The sequence below is a fragment of the Vitis vinifera genome, chromosome 7, assembly GCF_030704535.1.
Source record: "Vitis vinifera cultivar Pinot Noir 40024 chromosome 7, ASM3070453v1".
Taxonomy (NCBI): Eukaryota; Viridiplantae; Streptophyta; class Magnoliopsida; order Vitales; family Vitaceae; genus Vitis; species Vitis vinifera.
This window is the reverse complement of record NC_081811.1, coordinates 6,287,272-6,312,803: the sequence shown is the minus strand read 5'-3', so window position 1 is coordinate 6,312,803 and position 25,532 is coordinate 6,287,272. Positions and strand designations below refer to the sequence as shown.

The 25,532-nt window shown below is 36.6% G+C and overlaps 3 protein-coding genes across 5 annotated transcripts; 1 reads left to right on the top strand and 2 right to left on the bottom strand.

Annotated features, from left to right (window-relative positions):
* Positions 1-1,719: 1,719 nt before the first annotated feature.
* Positions 1,720-14,943, bottom strand: LOC100258418 (autophagy-related protein 9). Of its 3 annotated transcripts, none has more exons than XM_010654060.3 (11): positions 14,361-14,900; positions 13,911-14,032; positions 11,957-12,605; positions 11,509-11,829; positions 7,515-7,737; positions 4,928-5,107; positions 4,615-4,821; positions 3,747-3,824; positions 3,572-3,642; positions 3,303-3,413; positions 1,720-3,109 (listed from the first exon to the last, which is right to left on the bottom strand). In XM_010654060.3, exons 3-11 carry the CDS (start codon positions 12,532-12,534, stop codon positions 2,002-2,004), a joined length of 2,877 nt encoding a protein of 958 aa, XP_010652362.1. In that variant the 5' UTR covers positions 12,535-12,605; positions 13,911-14,032; positions 14,361-14,900; the 3' UTR covers positions 1,720-2,001. The 3 variants fall into 3 exon arrangements, with proteins under 3 accessions (XP_010652362.1, XP_010652364.1, XP_010652363.1); XM_010654062.3 differs by having other exon boundaries at positions 13,911-14,027; positions 14,361-14,899; XM_010654061.3 differs by lacking the exon at positions 13,911-14,032 and having other exon boundaries at positions 14,361-14,943.
* A 690-nt stretch (positions 14,944-15,633) lies between these two features.
* Positions 15,634-19,512, top strand: LOC100263560 (CDT1-like protein a, chloroplastic). Its single transcript, XM_002263707.4, has 7 exons — positions 15,634-16,108; positions 16,235-16,354; positions 16,848-17,073; positions 17,233-17,943; positions 18,529-18,730; positions 18,807-18,897; positions 19,136-19,512. Exons 1-7 carry the CDS (start codon positions 15,783-15,785, stop codon positions 19,191-19,193), a joined length of 1,734 nt encoding a protein of 577 aa, XP_002263743.2. The 5' UTR covers positions 15,634-15,782; the 3' UTR covers positions 19,194-19,512.
* A 326-nt stretch (positions 19,513-19,838) lies between these two features.
* Positions 19,839-22,543, bottom strand: LOC104879815 (WAT1-related protein At2g39510). Its single transcript, XM_010654059.3, has 7 exons — positions 22,314-22,543; positions 21,835-21,897; positions 21,610-21,726; positions 21,285-21,513; positions 20,618-20,776; positions 20,381-20,532; positions 19,839-20,293 (listed from the first exon to the last, which is right to left on the bottom strand). The coding sequence occupies exons 1-7, from the start codon at positions 22,535-22,537 to the stop codon at positions 20,143-20,145; spliced, it is 1,095 nt and encodes a 364-aa protein (XP_010652361.1). The 5' UTR covers positions 22,538-22,543; the 3' UTR covers positions 19,839-20,142.
* Positions 22,544-25,532: the final 2,989 nt, after the last annotated feature.

Genomic DNA, 25,532 nt, shown 5'->3' with positions numbered 1-25,532 from the left:
TCAATGTCGACCTAGGCCTGATCCAAGCTTCATGGCCCAGTCCATCCCAATTTGTTTTCCTATCTACATTTGTTTACCCTAAAAAATAGCCTTAGTCTAGTATGGCTTTCTATTATGGTCAAGTCCATTATGAAAGGGGAAGTAGACATGGAAATGGTTGTAATCAAAGAGGATTTATTTTACCAAGTGAAAAATAGAGTTTTTGGGATTAGAGAGCTCTGAGAGTGTAATATTGTTTTATGTTCTTTATAATGATATTAATTTTTCCCTTTTCTCGTGGATGTTATTGGGCTAGGCCCTTAGTCCGCTCATAGAGGTTAAGGTTCTTTTAAGCCCATTTTGGCTTGCTCTTTTGGGTAGTAACTTTGGTCCATTCATGAAGTAAAGGCAGGTCATGGGTGTATTGTTTAGAGAGAAAAGCTACTTGTATCCCCGTTGCTTATTGATAATGAAAGAAAATTTCTCTGCAAGTTCTTACCTCCTTTAGCGTAGTTTTTTCCATGTTACACCCCACAAGTATTCAACCATGTCACCCAATTAACAGGTGCCCTTCAACTATAATCCAAAAGTAACACAAGAAAACTTAATTGTGTATGGTTCAGCTGGCTATGTTCACTAAAGTGATGGTAAAATAGCATGTATGTTCATAGTGTATGGTAGCACAATATGACCTGGAATTAGAACATATGGATATTAAGACTGTGTTCTTGCATGACGATCTTGAGGAGAAGATAGTTCTAATGGAAAAGTCGCAGAGTTTTCTGATCAAAGGACTTGAAGATCATGTGTGTTTATTGATAAGAAATCATTGTATGGTCTGAAGCAGGTGCCAAGACAATGGTATAAAAGATATGATAGTTGCATGTATTTTCTCCTACCTACTGTTATATGTTGATGATGTGCTCTTGATCAACAAGGACATTGAGAAAATCAACGAGAGTAAGAACCTTAGTCCGGCTAAGAAAATCCTAAGAACCAGAGATTAAGAAAAAAGGACTTAGAAGGAAATTGTTTCTTTCTCAGAGGGATTGCACAATGACAATACTGGAAACTTTTGGAATGAGGGATTGTAAAGTTGTTCAGACTCCTATGGAAGCTCCCCTTAAGCCAGCAGTGCATCACTTGCAACTCGCCTCAACCAGATGAAGACAAAAGTTTTATGGCTGCAGTGCCCATTCTCAAAATGCAGCGGGGAGTCTTATGTATACCATGGCCTGTACAAGACCTGACATAGCATACTCAGTGAGCTTGGTGAGCATATATACGAGTAATTTAGGGAATATCCATGGGATTCGGTGAAATGTATGGTCAGATACCTCAAGGGAACTACAACTTCACTTGGTTTTAGGCTTTTAGCATATGGAAATGATACATTTTCAATTTTTCAGGTGGAGTAATTGAAGGTTATGTTGATCCTGGCTTCATAGGTGACCTCGATACGAAAGAGAAGGTCATTGACTGGTTTTGTTTTTATTGCTTAGGGCCAAGTAATTAGCTGGAAAGCCAACCACCTTCAATTGATTGTTGCTCTCTCAAACCATTGAAGCAGGGATTGCAGGCTGTGAAGGAGAGATTATGGCTGAAAGACATGTTAAATGAAGTAGGGAGTACAGCCCCCACTCTTGTTTACCATATAACAGACTTGAGCATAAGCTCCGATCTCCATTGAACTCAAGCATGGATACGTAAATCAAACCCAAAGACATTGATACTCGATGGTAAAAACAAATTAATACTATGTGAATTGGAATAAACATAGTCAATGTCAACAGATACTGAATGCCTGAAGGTGACTTTTTGGACTGTTGGCCACCTTCCAAATTGAGCTGAGGCCTGTTCCAAATCTAACCTCATAATGAATTATGTACACCAAAGAATACAGTGTTTCCTGTAACCATAACATAGATCAGAATCTTGGAAACCCATTCACATTCTAAATATCTGAATGCAATAACCTGGGAACAGACTAGAAGGAAACTGACTTGAATGAAATTGGATGAATCAAGAGCTCCAGGGTTCTGAATTCTCATCCATTGCATCATCAGGGGGCCTTCTATAAATATCGTCAAAATGAAGTGTATAATCTCCTACATCAAAGTCCATGAAAGTGGTACGGGATAATAGCTTGTTGGGGTTCCTCCAGTCAAACAATTCCTCATCCGGTGACTTGTGAGAACTATACTGGTCTCCATGGTGATCTTCATCCAATGTCTTGTGAGAATTCCTCCGGTCTACTTGTTGTTCTTGGCCCAGCGAATTGTGAGAGTCCCTCCAGTCAAAGTGTTGTTCATGATCCAGTGACTTGTGAGGTTCCCTCCAGTCCAATTGTTGTTGTTCATGGTCTGGTGACTTGTGAGACTTCCTCCATTCCAAGAGTTGTTCATGGTCCAGTGATTTGTGAAACTTCCTCCAGTCTAAGTCTTGCCCTTGCCCCTCCTCGAGACTTTTATCTGATAAATTATCATGATGGTTGTATGGGGTGTGCTGGTTGAAATCAGGAGGCTCAAGAAAACTTGCCTGGGGGTCTACACCACGTGGCCCACTTCTGGCCCACCAACGGCTCTTGGTAGGGTGGGACACATGACCCGAGTCATGATGCTGCAATACACTTTCCCGGAAGAAAGGTCCTGAGGTAGAAGCTTCCAGATGACTTTGTGACCGATCATCAAATTGGCGGTGCCAAAACTCTCCATCATATCTCACTTCCCTTTGATTGAAGTTGGAAGGCATCCAAAAATCTTTAGGATGTTCTTCAGCCACTTCATAAGGTACTCTAGGAATATCATTTGAGTTACCATTTTCTGCGTGAGGTCTGGAGGTATAATACCAATCAAGAAGATATGGATGACTCTTCTGATCTGCGTCTATCAGCCAGAGAGAACCTGACTGATATCCAATTCTAGGACTATTCTGCAGCATTTCTCTCAAGAATAAACCATTTCTGTCAATTTGGCCTCTCAAATTTGGGCTCCCTCGCCAGATTCTAGGAGGTGAAAATGCAGGTCTAGTCCCATGGCCTTGCAACTTTTCTTCCCTAAAAGTTCTAAGTGTTGACAGGAACTGCTTTCCCTGGGCATCAGGTTCCCATGAAGGGTAACTGCTTTGAAAGCTGCATGTGAAATAAGAAGATCCAATGTGAGAAGCAGTGCAAGAGATATACAGTTCAGATTTCCATGGAAACCATTTGTATCTAACAAATAGCTCAGATGTAGAAGCAACCTAGAAAAATACAAGAAGAATTAGAAGCATCTATAACCACTATGAGAACAATGCTTTTATAGAATGCAATTTCTAAATCATACCTCAAGAATGATTTCTCCATTTTACCCTGAGAACTCCTCTGAGATCGAGATGAATTATGTGGTGAACCATAATTGCTATTTCCATGGTTTTGGAAATCAAAGACGCTAAAACTGCCATGAGAGAAATTGGCATAATTAAATTTTTGATCTTTTTCAATGTGAAAACAGAATGAAACCAAATCATGTTTGCAGAAGAAAATTATCCACTTAATTATGCCAATACAGAGAATTTAAAAATAAAAATAGAAGAGATGGAAGAAAACGAAAACCTGCAAACATGACCAACACCTTCAACATGAACTGTGAAATCTTCAATGAACTGCAAAATGTCATCCACCCGCTGCAAAATTAACACAGGGTTTATCAGTTCAGAACAGAAATAGAAAGTACAGCGCAGAAAAAGATATCAGATAATTAGTCTATCAAAATATGCTGAATAACCACCTTTGGAACAACAAATAAGAGCAAGCAAGGAGTAAGAAAAATTGATGCAATCTCCTCCAGTAACATCATTCCAGTATACTGCATCACGAAAATTCAAAAAACCATAAGCACAAGAAGTGATTGAACGATATTTATAAGGTATAGAGTGGAAAGAAATAAAGACAGAAAAAGGGAAGGGGGAAAAACTGGTCCTGATTTTGGCCGAATTATCCAAAACATAATTCCTGATTTCATGAAAGACAGCTCATCAAAATACAAATCCTGACTAACCACAGCGCCCTAGGTAGGACAAAACCATCTCCAGAAGTAGTGGGCTCATGGATCAACGAGGACAAAACAAGGCAGCAGTTACTAAGAGTACGGTTCACCAATTTGCATACATAACCAAAAATACATTTTAACATTTTTAGCAATTCTAGGAAATCCCAATTCTAGAACTAAACTTCTGCGAAAAATAAGACTAATCAGTAACAAATTCTAACACAAATAAAAATACATAATCACTAATTAGACTGGGATCTAAGGTAATTACCAAAAAGAAAATGAATGTTCGGTACTGTGAACCCCTATTACTAAATACATGAAAAAGGATAAGAACTGTGGAAGCTCAATCAAAATTTACCAATTTTCTCAACAATGTCAGTTTAAAAAACACAAATCTAATTGCTTTGCAGATGTTGAAGAATGCTACTTCTCTGGACAACTTCGAGATCAACAGGGGCACCAACCACAGAAGGGGAAAGATCCAGGTTTTCCCACTAGGCTACTCATGGCAATCCCAGTTTGGTAAAAGCATGAGGTAAAATCAACACCAACCCCCCTCCACCAAAAGAGAGAGAACAGTAAGAATCTATGCCAACAGGATTACCTGAAATAAGGTTTCAAATTCCATTCTGACCAACTCAGAATTCTCTGTTCCACGCCATCTTTTTGGCAAATAGTGTGTATGTTGGACCACCAAAGACATTGCCCCTTCTGGATCAAGGACCAGAAGCTCATCTGTTACAGCAGCCCGGCTAATAGCTGTTATAGTTCCAAAAACAGCAGCATACCAAAACAAGTTGCGACCAAATATCTGCATTTTACCATTAGAAATAAGGAAAAAGAATAATTACCTTATATGTTAATTAACATATTATGCATGTGGCTTAATATACACAATCTTAATGAAAATACATTACATGGCCTTCTAGCAGAGATTCCTCCAAAAATGCAATGAAAATCAAAACAGCAGCAAAACCCCCAAAGACAAAAGAGATGAACTTCGCAATAATGGATATAATAGGTGATGGAAATTGCTTTAGATAATCAGAAGCATGTACTACACTGCTGTTGATCCGATGCTTGAACAAATGGTCCACCTGAAGTACAGAAATGATAGGATATTAGTAGGATATGTGAATCATATGTATACTGTGCAGGCATATAAAAGAAGGAATATTCAAGTACTTGAAAACTTCTCTTAATAATGATAATTATCAGCTTGAAACCAGCTAACAAAGAAAAGAGGCCTCACATGGAGGGAAAACACAAATTTTAAACAAGAACTTGCTCTTGTTGTTTATCAATAATAATAATAATAATAATAATAAAGGGCTTGGGGATGAGTAAAATATTAAACAAGAACTTGCTATAACATGGGAATTAGCCTATATATTTTTGGATTATATGAATTTGCCTTTTACTACAAAAATTGAAATTTAATTGAATTGGGCAGGGATAGCCCTACCTTACCTAATAACCAAGCTAGATTCACCAATTTTTTGTATCACTATGATCCCATTTTTCCAGGTTTTGGGAGGGTGGACTGGTAATGGACCTAACCTTCAGCATTTTTTCCATGAAGTCACCACATGCCTGCATGCAAATTCAATGATACCTCTCACCCTTTTCTTCTCTTTTCTTAGGATAAAAGATGAAAAATGAATCAATTTAACTTTGAAATAAAAATATGAAGACATGTCTAGCTCAAAAATAAAGTAAATTCTTCTAAAATACATTTGCTAGGATTTTGTACCAAAGAGTACCAGAAAATTCCTTATCAAGAGTCTGTAAAATGTGTTCATTTAGGTCTCCATGAAATCACAGGTCCATCCAGTCTGAGCCTCTCAAAATTCAGAAAGCTTGTTTGAGTTTACACATTGAAAAATCAGCAACTATCATTCAGAGTAACCTTAAGATGGGTGACTTATGGACCTTACTTTACACATTGAAAAATCAACAACTACCATTCAGAGTAACCTTAAGATGGGTGACTTACAGACCTTACTTTTTATTTTTGGAAAATCAAATGTGTTCTAGAAGATTTCTTAATTTAATCTTGAATTAGAAATAAATTTCAGTCAAAGTAGACCAGAAGCAAGCTCTTGGACCAATCCAACATTGCTAGGATCAATCCACAAAGTTAACATCTATTAGAACTGGATCAATCCAGGGTGCCTGATGTCATTTCTTTCCTTATTGGGTCCTTCAACTCACTTGAAGCAGATTTTTCATTGAAGTTTTTAACACACTCTGCATCCAAGCCTTAGAGAGTGCATGGAGACACCACACCCCAAATTCTCTTGGCTTTACACCAAATGGAGCTGCCAAAAAATATACATTGAGTACATAGACTATACTTAATTACCCTTTGACAAAAGAGATGCTATTTAAAGGAGAAAGCAGAAGAGATAAGTGGAAGCTTCACAGATATTTTCTTTTATTTATTCAGAAATAATCCTATGGATCAGAATTAGTGTCAGAAGTGCTATGTCTGATTTCTAATTTTGCTAATTATTAAGCCTTATGACATCTTCAGAATTTAATAGGCATCTATTTTAGCAAATTAGGTTTAATGGGCCTTAGTAGTTTTGGGTTTGTTAAACAAAGGATTAATAATGAACATAAAGGGGAGAAAATTTTTGGAATGGGTTTGTTAAACAAAGCTTGAGAGTTGTTTATTTATGCTTCATGATTCTCGTGTTGCGGTTTTACTTCAGCTTCTTTTGCTTGGCTTCTGCAGATGGGCCCACCTCCTGGTCAGTTTTATTCATCACTAATAAAGGTTTCCCCAGTTTCCTATTAATAAACTATACATGTGCAGTTGGTAAGATGCACATAATAAAATTTTTAGTAGATCTAATCTTCTATATTTGGATAAGTTGTGGTAGATTGTAATTCAGTTAAATATAGTGACGTTCACATATAGAAATTAATTTGATGTCTTGTTTTTTTTTTGTTTTTTTTTATTTTTTATTTTTACAAGTATTAATTTGATATCTTGTTCAGACTCTGCTAAAGAACATCACCAACAAAAGGACTTGGCTAACCTACATTCTCCAAAGAAAAAATAGCATGTGGAAAGAGAACAAGACCTTTGTCATCAGTAGCCAACCAGCCCATTCTCCCCACTCTTACCAACTGTGCTAAGGCCTAGGGGCTAGGAAAAGAAATCATTAACAGTAATAATCTATCTCAAGCCAGTGGAGAGGGCCAAAAATTAATGATTTAATTTATACTCTTTGAAGACACTCATAACAGCAGGAAATTACCCACTAGCAATCAAAATATATTCATTTCTGGAGAAATGTTAACATAAATAATTCATGAGTGTTGGAATAGAACTTGAATACTTCATAAATGAGTTTTCCGAACGGGCTAATTATGTCCCTCCTAATCTTAGGTACAGCCATCAGATACAATCTGCCTTATTGTTATTTCAGGGAAAAATAAACTGTTTCCACCTATTATACCACAAATTTCGAATTAAAAAAGAAAGAATAATACCTCATTGAATTCCCTAAAGATCCACTTTGACAAATTTGACCATCTCCGAGATGATGCTGTGGTTGGATGATTATAAAACTGTTCAGCATGCCTCAAGAAGCGAAACACCAGAATGAATATGACAAGAAACGGAGAAAGGAGAAGCATCACAATCCCAACAACCATAAGCCTTTTCTTCAATGTTTTAGGATTAGAAACAAAGTCCCTTCGAACACAAAAGTTTCTGCAGAAACAGTGTATACTAAGATCAGAAATCGTTCATCAATCTTAAACAGCATTCAGCATATTTCTTTTTATTCTTTTCTGTTCAAGTGGTTACATAAAGGAGCATTTCTAGCTTTCTGCCATAACTAAATTTCTTTACCTTTACAGTAAACTATCCAATAGTTCACTGCAAAGTTTCCAGATTGCGTCATATGTACGAGTAAGCAATATGAAACAATGTAATGCCATTCAAAAGAAGACAGTTGACAAATGCAGGTAACAGCTCAAATCAAGAAAGCCTACTGCAACAAATTGGAGTTAGTTCCTTTCAACCATTCTGCCCATCAGACAAAATTCCTTCATTGGAACACCATCACATTAGACCAAAATTTTGGAATATTTGTGTTCAAAAGAATTTGACAAACAGGTTCTAAACTAGCTGCCAACCTAATGCAACTCTCCTTTCCCGGGATTGGAACCTGGGACCTGGAACCAGTATGTTAGAAGATTTTTTTTTGATAGGCAAATAAGAGTATGTATATTAATGACTACAAAAAGGATGCCAAACTAAAGTGGCAAATACAGTATACCGGAAGTATACAAGTGAAACAAAAAAATCAGCTATAGTAGCTACAAAACCACTATAAAAAGAAGAGTCCACCCATTCTATAAAATCTAATAAAGAGGTTGGGCCTTCCTGCCTGTCTCCAAAAAGGAACCCTCAAGACAGCATATACAGAGTTAGAAGATGAAGTCCTAAACAAATTAAGCCAAAAAAATTGTGGGTGGCAATGATATATTCCTACCTATTAAAAAAAAATGATATATTCCTAAGACATCCTTCAATGAAGTCACCTGTCCCGTAGTTCATTCACCTAATTGGCCAGTCAGTTGGATTGCAGGTTGAGAAGTCTGCCTTCTAAGTATTTAGGATTACCTTTGCATGCTCCATTCAAGGCTACCCCACTGTGGGCTTCTGTTGAGGAAAAATTCAGCACTGGAATTCTGGAAGAAGCAGCTTTTATCTAAAGGGAGAAGGATGACTTTCCAGAGGAGCACTCTTTCTAACCCGTGAATCTATTATATGTCAGTTTTTGTAATCCTAGCATGGTGTAAGTGATCTAGAGAAGATCCAGGTGTACCTTCAATGAAATGTGACAATTTAGAGAGTAAAATTCATCTTATTAAGTGGTTGTGTATGTGTTTATAGGGTTTGGGCATTAAGAGCCTTGAGCCTCTGACCATGGCCAGGGTTGTAAGTAGCCTTGGAGATTTGCAATTGAGGGTGATTTTTTTTAGACAAAAGTAATCATAGGAAAGTATGGAAAGATGGCAGGAGCTGTTGCTCAGTAAAGAAGCTTATGGGACAAGCATATGGAAAGCCATTAGGAGGGGTGGGGTGGGGGGACTCAAAAACACACTTTTCAGTTGGTAATAGTTTTGGAATCAAGTTTTAGCATGACATTTGGTATGGGGGTAGGCCTTTCAAAGATATTTTACCTGGGTTGTTTGTTTTGGCAGTCCATAAAGAGGCTTGTGTTCCTGAGTATTGGGAAGGGAACTGTTGGAACCCCACATTTAGAATAAATTTATTTTGATTGAGAGGTAAATCTGGTGGAATCTCTTAAACACATATTGAGCCCTTTGTTGAGGTTGGGAAAGTGGACAAGTTGGTTTGGAAGACTTCAAAGAAAGGCCTTTTTCCTCAGTATACTCTTATTACAAATGTTTGATATTATGAGATCATCTCTTTTTCCTGCTAAAGGGATGTTGGATTCAAAGGTGCAATCTAAGGTTTATTTCTCTATTTGGGAGACAACTTGAAAAAAAAATCTCACATCTGATCAACTTACTAAGCAAGACTGTTCTATGGTAAAGCAGAGTTGCCTTAGTAAACAAGACTCGAGTCAACTAAGAACATGATCCTACATTGCAAACAGAGCTTTGAGACTATGGTCTTTTAGTTTTCACTTTGCTTGGTGTGTTTGGATTCTTTCTAATTTGATTAGAGATATTATATTCAATTGGTGTAGTAGTTTTGATCTCTTTGTGTCTCTTTTAGACTCTCTGGAAAGAGTGTAACCATAGAATATTTGAAGGCCAGTTTACCTTACTGTAAAAAGTTTGCTCCTATCCTGTACATGTGCGTAATTGGATTAAGGAGAACTTAAAACTCTCCTTTGTTGATGTTGTAGATAAATGGGGGTTGGCTAATCAGTGCCTAATTGTGATAGCTGAATTGGGCTTGTATAGCCTTTTCCTTCTTTTTGGGTGACTTGTGTACATCATGTGTTCATGGGTTATGCCCCCTGTTTTGTTGGACACTTCTTTATACATTTTCTTTTATGTTGCCTATCAAAGAAGAATGAACAAGTACTAAAGTACAAGGACAATTAGCCATAAATAAAAAAAAATGGGGAGGGAGCGCAGCCCCTTTATAGGCGCAATAAAAATATATACTTGTTAAAGTCACATGGATTTATATCCATTAAAAAAAATTAGCGTCCTCAAAATGCAGATTTATAATAATGAAAAATATATATTTGCAAAAGCCACATGCATATATATTAAAGAAGCCACATGGATTTATATCCATAAAGAACAAGAAGAAAAAAGTGTGAAAAGTTGCCCCCTTTTGCATTTTTTGGACAATTTGGCGGAAACACAATCAAAGAGCTTTTAAAGATAAAGAACAGAATGACCAAATGATAAAACTCTCATTCCTTTGCAATCTTTCAGCTTGGATTAGAATATACCTAAGTAAAGGCTCAATGCCTTTGTTTTTAGTGCTCTTTCTTTTGAGGCCTTGCTTTAGGTGCTCCTTGTACACATCATGTGTACTATGGTGTACCTTTTTCTATTACTAATTTATATATACCTATCTTTACCTATAAAAAAAATTAAAATTTAAAAAGAAGAAAAAGAAAAAGAAGAAGTTGACATCACCAAGTGCTTGAAAAAAGATATTTATAATATTAAAAAAAAAAAATACAAGCCATGTCCACATGGATATATACTTAAGGAACTCCCTTTGCAACACCGCTAGTCATGATTTTCTATCACAATCTACTATTTTAGAAGAAAGACCCAGATGGTGGTAGATGGATTTGAAGCTTGGTAGGATTCCAGAAACAAAACCATTAACAATATGGCTGCTTCAATGTGAATAGAAATTCATTATTTGAAAACCTAAGAGAAAGACGAGGCGGAAAAAATGCACTATTCGTTTCACTCAGCCTGTGAATCCAAATTATCCAACAACTTCCTCAAGTTTAGAATTGAGGATTCAGCTACATATGTTTTAGCATCTGTGGCAGTGCCTTTATTGAATATATGAGCTTACCAAATTTTGTGTGTATGTGGAAGAATTGTTAAAACCTAGTATTGAAAAGGCAAGTATAAATGTGTCACCATGGTATAAACATGTGTCTCTAAGAACCAACACATTGTAGCTTAACAAAAAATGAAGAAAAGAATAATTTTTTTTTGATAGGTAAGATCAAAAAGAATATATATAAAGAGGAGACGCGAAAACAGTGCCCCAAAGTATGAAGAAAAGAAAAGAATAAATTTTATGACTTCTGTGGGTGTAATACATGTTCCAGACACTTGTAAATCATGGTGGTACATTGGAAATGCCCGAGTTGGTGTCAACAAGTCTAGACAAGTGGTTTGACATGGACAGAAGTTTAAGGTAGTTTCAAAATAGCAATAACCATAAAAATTCAATAATAATAATAAAATAAAATAAAAATAAAAACATGACTGATATAAATAAAAAGAAAAATACCTATCAAACATGCTCTGCAGTATGCACCAATTCAAGGTCCATTCAAGGGTCTTTGTCAGTATCAGATGATGCTGCACTCCATTTGAGCCAAATTTAACAGTCGGGCCAGCACCTGGGACCCAACGAGATATTGGAAAAGCAAGAACTCCCTTGTTGAGCATTCCAATTAAGTAATTCTCCTTCCGCATCAATCGCATCACCACATCATGAGCAGAAAGGTCCTTAACCACACAAAGTTGTTGTGAACTTTGTGACTGAACAACCTTTTCAAGAATTGATGCCCATGGAATCGTTTGAATCTCATTGTCAGTGACATGGAGGCTGCAAAATGATAACAAAGTTGCTCATTGTTCTTTAAGATTGCTTCTAAAATCAGCTTATAAAGACTCCCAAAAATAATTTGATAATGTTTACACAACATTGAATTTTAGATCAAGTTCAAATTCACCTGTTGTAATAGAAGTGACGTATTCCCAGAGTCTCCTTTAATTGTGCAAAAAATCTCAAAAAACAGAAGATCCAATAGACAGAAAATAAGCCCAAATATCCAACAATAATAGCTTTTGAAAGTGTGAAGGGGGTTAATGGATGTTGATGAAGCGCTTCCTTAGAAAGATCACAGGGCTTAATTCCAGATTCAACTGCATCCATCCCACATTTTGCATTGTGAAGCCCATTCCAATCAACAAATAATAGAAAAAATGCTGAGAAACATATGGTGAAACCCAGGCTCAGGAGCTCAACTATCCATTTTATGATAATGCACCAAAGGCCTTTCTCACAATAATAGTTGTAAAGCCTTTCAAAGAACAGGTCTAAATCAGTGATTGGTTCCACATTCCTGCTCTCACCATTAAGAAGTCCAGAAGGGCTGTCACTACCAGGACTTGGTATCCTTCGATAGTCAGATAATTCAATCTCAGGAGGCACATCGTTTAGCAATCCTGTGGTCAAAGATGATTCACCGTGCCACTTCCATTTAAATATGCTAAGTGCATTAGCACCCTTTTGCCCTCTGAACATCATTCACAAACAACAACAGTAGGCAAAAGCAGCCAGTCCATTCCCCAAACAGCTTGAATGGTCAAAGCAACACGCTGGAAAAAAGAGAGAGAATCAGATTACTCCCTTTTATAATATAACATGTACCTTAAAAGGTAGAAGCAGTTACACAGAATCACGGATAATAGCCAAGAGAGAATTGTATATAAACAAACAAAACTTAGTGCATGCTGCAAAAAAAGATGAAGTGTTAACAACAAAACTAGCAAACCCACAGCAGGTGCACATAGGGTTGTGGTTCAATAACTGATATAATAAAATTTGCACATTAGATGGTGAAACACTCTTACATTATTTTGTTAACAGCAATGACTACCAAATTGATATTCTTTTCTTTTAAGACTTGCTCACTCCACAAGAGAACAGAGAATGTAAATCCAACAGCTAGAGTATTGATCTCTTCAGGGTTTTATTTATGCTGCATCTCGAGAATCAGAGACCACCTTGAAATGATAAAGTGAAAAGAAAATGCATTGAAAAGCCTGTATTTGTTAATAAAGCCCTCAGGGAATTTTAATCTTTTCCATGTCAGCAGTACAGATGATTGCTAAAGTAATTTGGTGCACTACTCCCAATAAGAAAGAGGATGAACTTAGATTCACTCAAATGTTATTACTACATAACAGGCAACTGCTAAAGGAATGTGGTGAAAGAGTGTCAATAAAGCACTCATTTGCAACAATTGAATCTAAACTAAATGAGCAATTTACTAAGAACAATAATCATTGATATGTCAGCCACACCTTACATCCCAGGCCAGCAGTTCATTTTGATTAACTATGTAACCTTAACCAGGAAAATAGACACAACAATTAAAGCCCCTCTCCACAAATCGAATGATGTGTAACATTGTGATGTTACTAAGTTAAACAGTTAAGCGTCAAACAATTTATCCATTATCAGAATTATTTAGGAAAGAAACAGTAGTAATACAAGTTACTAAGAAATTTTCCTTTGCATAGTAAGTGGACTTCTCTATTCCGCGACACCTCTATGACCTTCATATGAGCATAATCAACCATATTTGAAATCAGATTTTCACTTTCCAAGTGATTCAAATAAATGCATAATACGGTCTTAACACCTCACTTTTTTTCAGATTAATTCCCCCTGGAACCCTTAAACTCACTCCATTTACTAGTAGCCAACACACCTAAATGTCAAAAGCATCTTGAAGTCAAACAAAGTATTTATCAATACTCACCTGCAACTGCTACTAATCACTAAGAACTACCTTTCTCCATAAACTAATCACATTGAAACTCAAGACTTCTGACTAAAACAGATACCAACTGAATTCAACTTGGAAAATCCAGCTCAAAGTTAACTTTCTCACTAACCAGTTGGGCATAAGCAATGCAATAAATAGGGTTCAGCTTTGCAATTCCCCAGAAACACCAATGCAATCAAAGCCTCTGCACACAAACATAACTTCACCAATCCCAGAACCCAGTCAACTGAACTGCACATAAATTAAGACCCACAAAGTGGCAACGAAAAGGAAGTGTCATTATTCAACTATTCAATCATTGAAAATGATTGGAATTGACATCTGTATCGTAAGAATAGGGCATTATAAAGAAAAACATATAGTGATTATCGTTGTCATATGATTGAGACCATGAAGATTACGATCACGACTAGCTAAAAGGAGCTAGTTTTGATCACTACAAGTAAACCCCAAATACCCATCAAACAGTTCACCCCAATCACATGACGACCAATTTCAATTTTGCACAGAAAAAAAAAAGGAAAAAAAAAGACCCAGGTGCAGGAAAAGAAAAATTTACCTGCAACCCCTAAAAGGAAAGGTGGGGTTGAGCGGCGACAATCAAAGAAAGTCGAAATTGGCAAAAACCCAGATGAGAATTGCGACCAGAAAGACAATCAAATCGGGGGAAATCAGAGGAATTGGTACGGAGAACGGAAGGGGGGGTTGGGGCTGCCTTCAGAGACCGAAACAAGAAGAAAGAAAGAAATTAAAGAAAAGGGCAAAACCCAAGAGAGAGGGAATTGCGTGGACGAAAGAGGAATTTTCAGAGATTCTTTAATAATTTCTGAGGAGTTTTAGCCATCTCTATTCTCTCCCCATATATATTATACACAAAAGGAAACGTGAAGATGGAAACGTCAATTTGCCCACTCCTCTCCCCTCTCAATCAGAATTTCCAAAATTCCAAACCAAACCCAAGGTGGAACAGTGGTTTTGTTACTTAACCGACGATATGATAACAATTGATATACAAGAAAGGTTCTGTATCCCTTTGAGAGTTAGGCTCACCCCCCAATCCCATCTTTGATTTGGGGTTGGATTTGTTTTTTGTAGGATGGTACTATGTTGTTGGGCCTAGAGTGTAGTTTCCTCTTCAAACTCTTCCTATTTTCATACACTTCTTTCCTACTTATTATCAATCATTTATAATTTTTTTTCCTTTTTTTATTCTTCTTAATTCTTCTAAAATCTCGATTGAATTTCTTCAACGCTAAATGTTCAATAAAACTTTTTTAAGGTTACCATACGTGCACTTTCTGACATGATTTATTTATATTTTTTAAAAATGGATTACTCGTGTTTATTTAATATAATTTTTTAAATAAAATATTTTGAAAATTAATTGATCACCTCAAGTGAAAAAATCCTTTTTAAAAATTTAAAATATTCTGGAAATTAGAATTTAGATTTACTTTTTTCTCTTTTATTTATTTATTATTTTTATTATTATTTCATTAATTTATTTTTTACTGTTTTTCAAACAAAAATAAATCCGAAAAAGGCTGATATCTACTAAACCATCTTACGCTCATCCAAAATCCCAATATGGATTGGGGCCAATAATATAGATGGCCCGATGAAATCATATCGAAAATAGATTGGGTCGATATTCTACAGGAGCCCAATGAAAATATCAGGAAAATGGACTGAAGTCCAGTTGGTCTGGTTTGGGCTTACAACCTACACGTAATGGGCCCCATCTATTCACAAAATGGGCTGGTCCGGCTCGACAATGGGCAGGACGAGGAGGGGCTTGGCAATTCCATTGAACGGCCCAGAGAAACCCCGGGAATTCTGTGGCGGGAAATCTGACCTGGCAGCGCACACGTCAGTAGGTTTCGCGCCAAAAACCCTAGTATACCTTCGTCTTCTCCGCCACCACCTGCAAATCCTTACTGCCACTCTGCAACTCTACTGTTTCTACTCTCCACAAACCACAATGTCCGCTTCAGCATTCAATCCTTTCAAGTCGAAGAAGATCGCAAAGTCAAGCTCGAAGGTAGATCAAACCAAAGCTCCAGATCACGATCCATGGAGCTCCAAAACCCCCGAGAAGCCCGCCCTCCCCCCTCGCCGAGGTCGAAATGGCTCCGTCGCACTCTCCATTAAAGAAGTGAAACAAATGGCCACTACCCTCACAAAGTCAGCTCCAGTCCAATCCGCTCGAACCGCTCCGGTGGGATCTGCTCGGACCGCATCGGTGGATCCTGTTGCGTCGCCTTCGAGACAGAAGAATGTGAACCGCTCTATGAAGCTACCGGAAAAGTAAGATTCTGTGAATTTTGAGAAACATTGAAGAATTTTGTTTTTATTATAGTTATTATTATCAGCATTTTTTGTTCATGGATATTAGGAGGAAATTTATTAAATTTTTTTGGATGTATTCTACAGGTATGAGATGTTGGCTCAGTTTTTTGATAGCTTGGATAGCTCAATTCGGTTGCTGCGATTGAAGGGTTCAATGTCGACATTTACGAATATATGCCCGAAAATTGAGTGTTTAACCGATAGGTATTTGGTTTTGCATTGTGGATTGAGTTAATGGTTCATGTTATTTCTTGTTTAGTAGATGAAAAAATTGAGGAAAAGAAGATACAGGAATGAATTTTTTTGGGTTTTTTTTTATAAATAGAGGATATAGCAGATTGTGGGTTAAATTTATGCTTTTTAGTTGTATGTTTTGTTTTTATTTAAAACTGAGTATATAGCAGATGGTACTTGGTTTTGTTTTTGGTTCTGATTAAAGATTGGAATCTGGGTTTTCTACAATTCGCTGTTTGGTTCATGAAAAAAATGATGATAAGGGAGGATAACAAGATGAAAATGGGGTCTTATTCTTCTGTTGGTTTTGATTTCATAAAATTAGACTCAGTTAGGTTTTCGTTTGGAGTCAAACTATTTTTTTTCCTGCTAGTCGAATGAAGCATTTATATTCAGGTATTTGTACTGTTGCGGCCTGGAGATTGATCACTGTAATTTCTCTCTTTTTTGTTATGATTTTTAGGAGGTTCTCACATGGCAACTTAGCTCAATTGAAGTACATTTTGCCTGAGGCTATCGTGATAAAGAAGGTTCTGATGCTTGATGAGCGAACCAGTTGTATGAAACCAGATCTCCTTATTACACTGGATGTTGATGGGATAGAGAACTCAAAATTAGAAAGTGGAAATTCTCATTTGAGGAAAATATTTCGAGCACGGCTTTTGGATTTTGCTAAAGCCCATCCCGAGGTATGGGCATTTTCAAATTTCTGTATTTCATGTTGGGTGTTTCATTTTTTCGTTCAGTGCTTTCACTCTGCAAAGCCATTTAGTGGTTTTATATTTGGTTCAATTTTTTCTTGCCTTTCATGTTCGCATTTTACTGAGCAATGCTATTTTTGCATCTAGGGAGATGAAATTCCAGAGGAAACACTTCCAGAGCCATTCAGTCAGTCAAAGCAAGATCTTCATTCAAACATGATCAAAGATTCCTACTCTTCGTTGCCAGCGGAGACATCTTGTGATGTGCTAATGGAACAGCCACAAGCAGTAGCATCCCATTTGTCTCGATGCTTCCAGAGGCGCTTTTCACAGAAAATTTCAGGTGAAGCAGAGAACAGTAATAAAAAGCCAGCAAACTTTTCTCTCCAACTTTCAGATCTTCCAGTTCAGGATCCATACCTTAACAAAAGTTCCTCCAATGAGGAAGTTGTTGCTACTGTTGCGCCATCCCCTGTTAAATCTTCATCTCCAGCTCATTTACCATTGTCTCACCCACCTGCAACTCCATTGAAAAAGACAGATTCTACAGACAATCAAGATTTTTGTTCCATGAAAACCCCTGACATTCAAGTGACCCCTGCCAAACTTGCTTTTAGTCCAGCCAGGTTGATGACAATGACACCTTCATTGCAGCCACCAAAGAGATGTCTCATGAGTCCGCATGATGATTCCACCAATTCACCAAACAAGTTAGTTAGACGTCCAGCCCGTTCCAGGTCATTGAAATTTGACACTCCTGTGAAGGGTGCAGAGATTAAGGAAGAAGTAAACGAGAAAGGGAGCTTGTCAGTTGATAACGATATTCTTGACATTCTTCCTGAGAATCTTCTGGAATCGGTACGCACTGCATAAGCTCCCTATGATTGACTCCTTAATCAGCATATATTGGTGTTTCTAAATTTATTCCTAAAATATTATAAACTGCTGAGATGAAACTCTTATATTTACTATTCGAAGTTCACCAATTTTTAAATTCATTTGTTTCAAGGCATTTAATAGTGTGCCTCTGCTAGAATAGTGTTGAAATAGTGTATGATATGGATTTTAGAAAAATGGAAAAAGGAAAAGAAACAGAGGTGTGAATTGCCAGACTATTTTTCTGTAAAGCTTCCTGCAAACAAATGAGCAAACGGAAAAATATTTTCTTTTATTTTTGAGAATCTGAGAATTTGGTCGAGAAAGGGAAGTTTCTTGTGCTAATAAACAATTTGATGGGTTTTTTGGGGGGAGGGGTTGAAATCAAGGCAATCTTAATATAAGGTTGTGGTTTTGATGAAAACAATTTTATAAGCTCTATCATGATCTTGTCTTTTTGACATCTTGTTAGAGATGAATATATTAAGGTTACGGCACAAGAAGGCTTGTGATCATGTTGATTTCGAGATTTCAATCAAAAAGTTAACCTTATTGCCCCTTTTGCAGATAAGGGAGAAAGAGAGAAAGGCAATAGAAGAGCAGGATCCAGCCATCTCACAAGCAAAGAGGAGGCGAGAGATGATTGTTGGTCTACCTAAGCTCTTCAACATGATTCATTTCTTATTTCAGTCAATCAATCGTTCCGTTGTCACAAAAGAGGAGCTTATGCACAAGATACTTGCAAGCCATTGTGATATTGTTGATAGAAGTAAGCTTTAGTCCTTTCCAGACTCAACATTACATAAGCTTTATCCAAGCTAAATCCTCTTGATTGTTATTTGCAGGAGAAGTTGAAGAACAGCTTAAGTTGCTACAAGAACTAGTTCCAGAATGGATTTCCGAGAAATTGGCATCTAGTGGGGACTTGCTATTATGGTGAGCCTTTTCAGTCATCTTTGTGCCATATGTTCCTGTGTAATGCAAACCTGTATTCATTTAATATGGCAATTTGAGAATGTAGATAGATATTTATTTGCTTCTAAATAGCCAGATAAAGGTTATATTGGTAATATTACAAGAAAGTAAAAGGAATTTCTCTCTCTCTAGTTCCACCCATAAAAGGTGAAAGGATACTTTTCAGTGGTGTTTGATGTTATCATCTATTCTTTTGCAGCATCAAGAAGACATCAAGTCCTGAGTCGATTCGACAAAGACTAATGGAAGCAAAGTGAAAGAAGTCTCAAGTAAAATTCAGCTGTTGCAAATTAGTGCTTGAAACATATGGACGGTTCACAAGCTGCCTCTGTACATTGTGCCATTTGTAGATATTTATTTTATTCCTTGCCTTATCCAACATTCAATTTGTGTTCCGTCTTTTTGTATTTTTTTTTCCTTTTCTCTACTGTACAACTCTTCTAGTTGGCTGTTCTTGACATTCTGGTGGCAAGATCCAACTAGAAGAGCTCCAATTCCAGTCAATTTGAGCAGCATCAAGTATACAATTATGTAAGCTCATTGAATTTATAATACCATTAAACGATTCGAATTGAAGCTGTGACTATGCTTTTTGAATGATTTGTCTGCCACGTTTTATGTGAAAATGTGGGAGTAATTGGCTTGTTGAGAAAAGTAATGTGGCTTTTGTGTAATGCTACCATCAACAAAAGAACCTGTCACCATTAAACTATATTGCCCACTAGGTCTAAGGCCCGAAACATGGTGTCTTGCTTGTCAAGCACCAAGAACTGGCACCGGATTGTCTGTCTTGGGAAAATCATGGGGTTCAAGGGCTACCCACAAATTACATCTGAAAACTTTCTGTGCCTTTTCCCTTTTCGATTCAGTTTATTCTGCATCATTAGATGGTTATCGACTGAGCAAACATCACAATATTTATTGATTGGGTTGTCGAGGCACTAGTATTCAAATTCCATTGGAATTTCTATAAGATATAGCAAAATTTGACCCATTGTTACGCGGATGGCAGCCCTCTTTTGACATCATACATAAGCTATATCAGAATCAAGAAGATACGCTTTTGAAAAAAAAAATCAGAGAAAACTTTTAGATTAATCACTCGTGGAGATAGAGTTAGGCTTATTAATTCAAAAATTGATGTTATGATCCGATGGTGAAGTTTATGTTTAAGTTCCCACCCTGATTCAATAGTAGTATCCTCCCCTATGGTGAAGTGGCAATCTGGGTTGGTTCCTTCTGCTCCTCGGAAGTTAAATTGGATTGCTCTTGGGACTTCACCCCAACTTGTTGATCAATCTCTTTGCCCCACAACAGCAAGTATAAACCAATAATAGCGATAACTGCTCCCACGATGCTGAATGAGCGGAAAGACTCCTTTAGAACAATAAAAACAAGGCATATGTGTGTGCAATGCTTCTAAAAGTTGGATAAACCTTCTTACCTGCCCGTATACAGCTTTTCGCCAAGAACAAAGTATGCTGTAAATGCCACCATTATTGTTGAAAGGGGATTAAACATGGTCACAAAAACTGGCCCTTTTTGTTTAGTGCACCATAGTAAAAGGAAGATCATTATACCCGAGCACACCACTCCCTGGCATTATCAAGTATGAATTAGAATTGTTCAATAGCTTTAGACTGTATATATAAATCTGAAATCCAATCATAACCTTACTTACGGCATAAATGGTGGACCACAATTGGATGTTGACTGAAAATGACCATGCTTCTGGTTTATGTTGCATGATTACTGCAATGACAGCTGATTGTGCTCCTCCGATAAAGTTCATCCATGTAGTAATTGACAGTGGTGCAGGATATCTCTTCATAGTAAATGCCTACAGTATTCACATTTGTACTCTGCATCATTTGTTCTTGGAAGGGAAATTCTTTATTAGGTATTTTTTCTTCCTTCTGAATTTATTTCTCAAAATAGAACACTTGGATTGATTATGTTCTTTTTCCACTTTAACACGATCGGTTGCCCACTTTGTTTATATCTATTACTCTAAATTTCTCAATGAACTTGTATCATTATATCTCTCTTTATTTTTATGCCCTTGTAAGTGAGTTTTAATCATTATCATGTATACTAATTTGCTCATGAATGTTGAATGGTTAGAAGCTTGTGTGTTTCTGCTCTACATCCTTTCATCTACTTTATTGCTTCCATGGCCTTATTAGCTTAAGAATCCCAACATCTTTATGAGACATTTTTTTATTCTGTTCTATTTCCTGCAGTCTCATCTATAGTTGGTTTGCAAGTTTTTGCAGGGGGGATATGTTAATCCATGTCCCAATCTGGACAATAGTGCAATAGAAAGTGCTAGTTGAAGAGTAATTTACCTGCATAATGTACCAAATAGACCATGTTATGCAACTTGCTACTGTTAGAATCGACCCTTTCGTCCAGTTCTCATGCATATTATTTCTTCCGATGTGGATTAGAGGGCTGCTCAAGTTTCTTATTACAGGTCCTTTGCAAGATGTCATGATCATGACCCCCACCAAGGAAAATAAGGTCCCAAGGATTTTGGCTAATCCTCTAGGGTTTCTAATATCAAGATGTTCCAGTCTGCATGGAATGAAATAGAAATTAGAATTCGATGGTTTCTTTCTAGTAATGACTAGAAATTCTGAAATCAAGTAAGACTGGGAGTCAAAATCTCACCTGAGAATAATTGCCATTACAAAAGTCAAGGATGCAATGGTGTTAACCATCGACGCTAGAAAGGTTGGTGAGGTGTATGTCAAGCTTGCAAAGTACATGTTAAGCGTTAAGCCAATCCTGTTTTCACGGGGGAGAGGAACAGTCAGTGTTTTTCCTTTGTTAGACGAACTGAAAAACTCACTATCTCTTTTATGTTATGCTGAAAGTAGCACCCAGATATCCTACCCAAAAAGAGAAAGCACAAATATCTCTGCAAACAAGGCTAGCGTCAGCTTTGGCCTTACTTTCCTGCAAGGAAACATAAACAAATATCAAATGATAAACCTGCCATAAAACATGAAAACTTTATCATAGGACTCTCTTCTCCAATACTGATATGAAAATAGGATGAAAATAAAAATAGTAGACGAAAATGTGTTCTTATTATCATGAACTGAGACCAGAAAATTTGCTGGTCTACTCTCAACTATATATTGCAATTAGACTGCATCTCCCATGTATAGCATGGAATATCGATTGCATTGAATATTTGTGTTTCAGGGCTTATGGGCATAAGCATGTCAAACTCACCCAAAAGAGTACAAGTAGAATGAGTATGTGGTTTAGGTTTTTCCTTGATACTTGGTTGAGAATTGGATGAGTCTTGATTCATGGTAAGATTACTGAAAGCACACAGATACAAGCACAGCTAGAGAAGAAAGTACCTTTCAAGTACATAGGCAAAAGGAAACATCACTAAACCACCAATGAAATGTCGATAAGTCACCATAACATGAGGATTCAACCCATGGTTAAAGGCAGCCTCTGCTGTGAAATAGAGAATAGTATAACAGGTGTGAACAAGAACCATGAGAAGATGTGGCTTGAACCTCCTACAGATCACTCCAAATGCACACACCTCAGGGGCAGCTCTTGAGTCTGAATCCATTTTACTTCTTTCTTCTTTGTGAATTTTGCATAAATACGAGTTATGCACCTATATATACTAACAGAGGTGAATGAAAGAGTTAGCGTGCGTCTTAATGTTTATTGCACGTGGTGGAGCATCATGTTCTTCTTTATCAGATCTGATAGTACCTAAATAATTTGACAGTTCAGAGTCAAATGAAGTATCTGAAAGAGAACAGAAAAAGGATAAAAAGAGAAGTCCATATTCTTTTTCTTGCAATTGGCATGCACCATTCTTGCCACATTTCCCATGTGTGGCTGGACTGGAGAAATGCCTGTCAGAATGATCAAGGAATCAATAAATTTGTATGGTTGGCCGCCATGACTAGAGTGAAACTGTGAAATGTTTGAGTTAATGCAATTACTCAAGAGACTGCATGACTGTGCCCTGAGAGTTGTTGGTCAAATCTCATTTTTATACATAGATTATGATACATCTTATTATTGTGAACTTCTATTGGCTTGAGATTAGGAATATTAGTTGATTAACATTAAAAAAAAAATGCTTGTTTGGTTATGATATATATTACAAGAATCTGTTTTATCCTTCGATTACTTTGTGCAGAGGGATGAGGCATCTGCTTCTAGCATATTGCTTGATGGTGTATACAAAGGCACTTGTTGTCATGGGAATTGGAACTTCTTGCTCTTTTTGCTCTCCCTCAATTCTTTTGTGCAGACAGAACGCGCAATCTTGCCACTTTGGAACGACTATTTGAGAATATATTAGCAAATGGAAACTCAAAAATACCCCTTTTTACGTGTGATATAGTCCAAGTCACCGAAGTTTTTTTTCCTTCTGCATAAATTAGCTGAACAATAACTCCTCTGAATTTATTCCTATAAAGGTGATTGCTATTTTTTTTCTTTTTTCTTTTTGGTTTACCAGTTCTCAGGATTTGATTCAATTTGGGAATTAGAACTCAATGTAGAAATCTATTCATTTTCTTTGCCATCAGTTATCAATAAAAGTTTATTATCTGTAAACAAATGCTATGAAGTTGCAGAATCAAGAAAGGCCAACCAACTAGGCAGGCGATGACTTCGTTTCCTCCATTTAGTTGGCATCTGAACATTTCTTTTTTACAAAAGAAATGGATGTTAACATCACCCAAGTTCTTGTATTAACCGCCCCCTTTTGTCTGCAACAAGACTTTTTGGCCAACTGATGGCGACTTGTTTCAATTTCTGTCCTTCATCTTCCTGCTGAATTACAGAATCCCCCAAGGTTAAGGCCATGGGACTAATTTCTAATCTCTGAAGTATGCCCATTAATGATTTCAATTAAATATCTATGTACTCTCATATGTGTGGTTCCATTCCATTGCAGATGACGACTGAACCATGGATGCATCCTTTGCCCATGGGGTCAAGGATTCTGCTCCAACTGGCTAGAGGTTGTCCAAGGACATTTGTGGATATTAACACAATGGGAGATGCCTGTAAGCCATTGTAATAGTACTCTTACAACTTTGGAGCATAATACAATGAGGTTTTTTTGGAAACATTATCCCATTTATATATACAATACCAAGATTCCAAAGATGCTAGTATAGTACTGGAAAAGCCGATCGAGAGGAGTGGAAAGAAAAAGGAGATGAGGCAAAGAGAACTAGTGGAATTCAGAACACCCCAACACCCATCTTTGGGCTCCAACAACTGGGGTGGTGCATCTCCCTTGTTGGCAAGAGACATCCCCAAGGAGTCCCTTGAGCAGAGGTACCTAAAGCTCAATAGTATTCGGACTCGTGATGAAATATTTCCAGCTGAGGATGATGATTTCATCTACTTGCCTAAAACTCCAACCCCTAAGCCCGCATATCCCCCAACACCAAGCCATGGCAGAAGAAAAGGCTTTTTCTCAAAGCTGATGCGGGCGCCACACAAGGAGAATGCTGCTGCCTTGGGTTCAAACCCGAAGAAAAAGAGATGGTTCCCCAGATGGGACCCTGCAAATAGATGGCCTCAAGGCTGGTGTTGATGCTTTTTCATGCATGCAGGCCAGAGATAAGGTGACAGGTATGTACATCACTTGTTTGGGAAGAAGGATAATACTGCTTTGTCTGCAGTTGGAACACATGGAAATGAGTTGGTTTTGGTGGAAGGAAGAAGTAAAAATTTGATACTTGATTGTACTAATTGTTAGAAGCTTATGTGCAAGGTGACACCATCAAAATCTTGCCCTTATGTTGTTGATAATTATTGTGATATTGTTCAATAATTTCTACTCAATCTTCATGCATGTTACATCAGTATTTGGTCTAAAAAATCCAATAAATCTAAATCCAAAAGTTCACTATGACAGTCCATTAGATAGGTTTTCGATATTGATACCAATTTTTGTCCCACTGCAATATCCAAGATTTACCTATAGTAAAACTTCCATAAATTAATAACTTAACTCAAATAAAAAAATAAAAATTTAAAATCTTTTGATCCCAACTTGGGTTAGTGTACTAAATTAATAATCTCAATAAATATATAATATAATAATATTTTATAGCCCCAAAAATATAAATTAATATATATATATATATATATATAGTATGTATTAAGTAATTTCTTATACTTCCTATTTCTTAATTCACTCATTGAATTGTATACTTAACACCTTTTTATCTTTTAAGATATTAAGTTTTAAAAAATTTTATTATTATTTACAATTAATAATCATCTTTTGTTTTTTAAAACATATCTTAGGTTTTTATGTATTAACTTTTTATTAGATCTATTATTTTTAAATTTATAAATCATACATGTCCAAATATTATTTAATAGAAGCATAATACTTTTATAAATTAATAAATATTTATTTATCAATAAATTAATAAATTATTCATTTATCAATAAATCCCTTCAAATAATAATTTCTTTTGGTCTCAAAAATATTATTTTATAGGGATTTTATTATACTAAAAAAAATGTTAGTCAATCAAATTATGTCACATGCGCATTTAAGGGTCATTATTTCATAC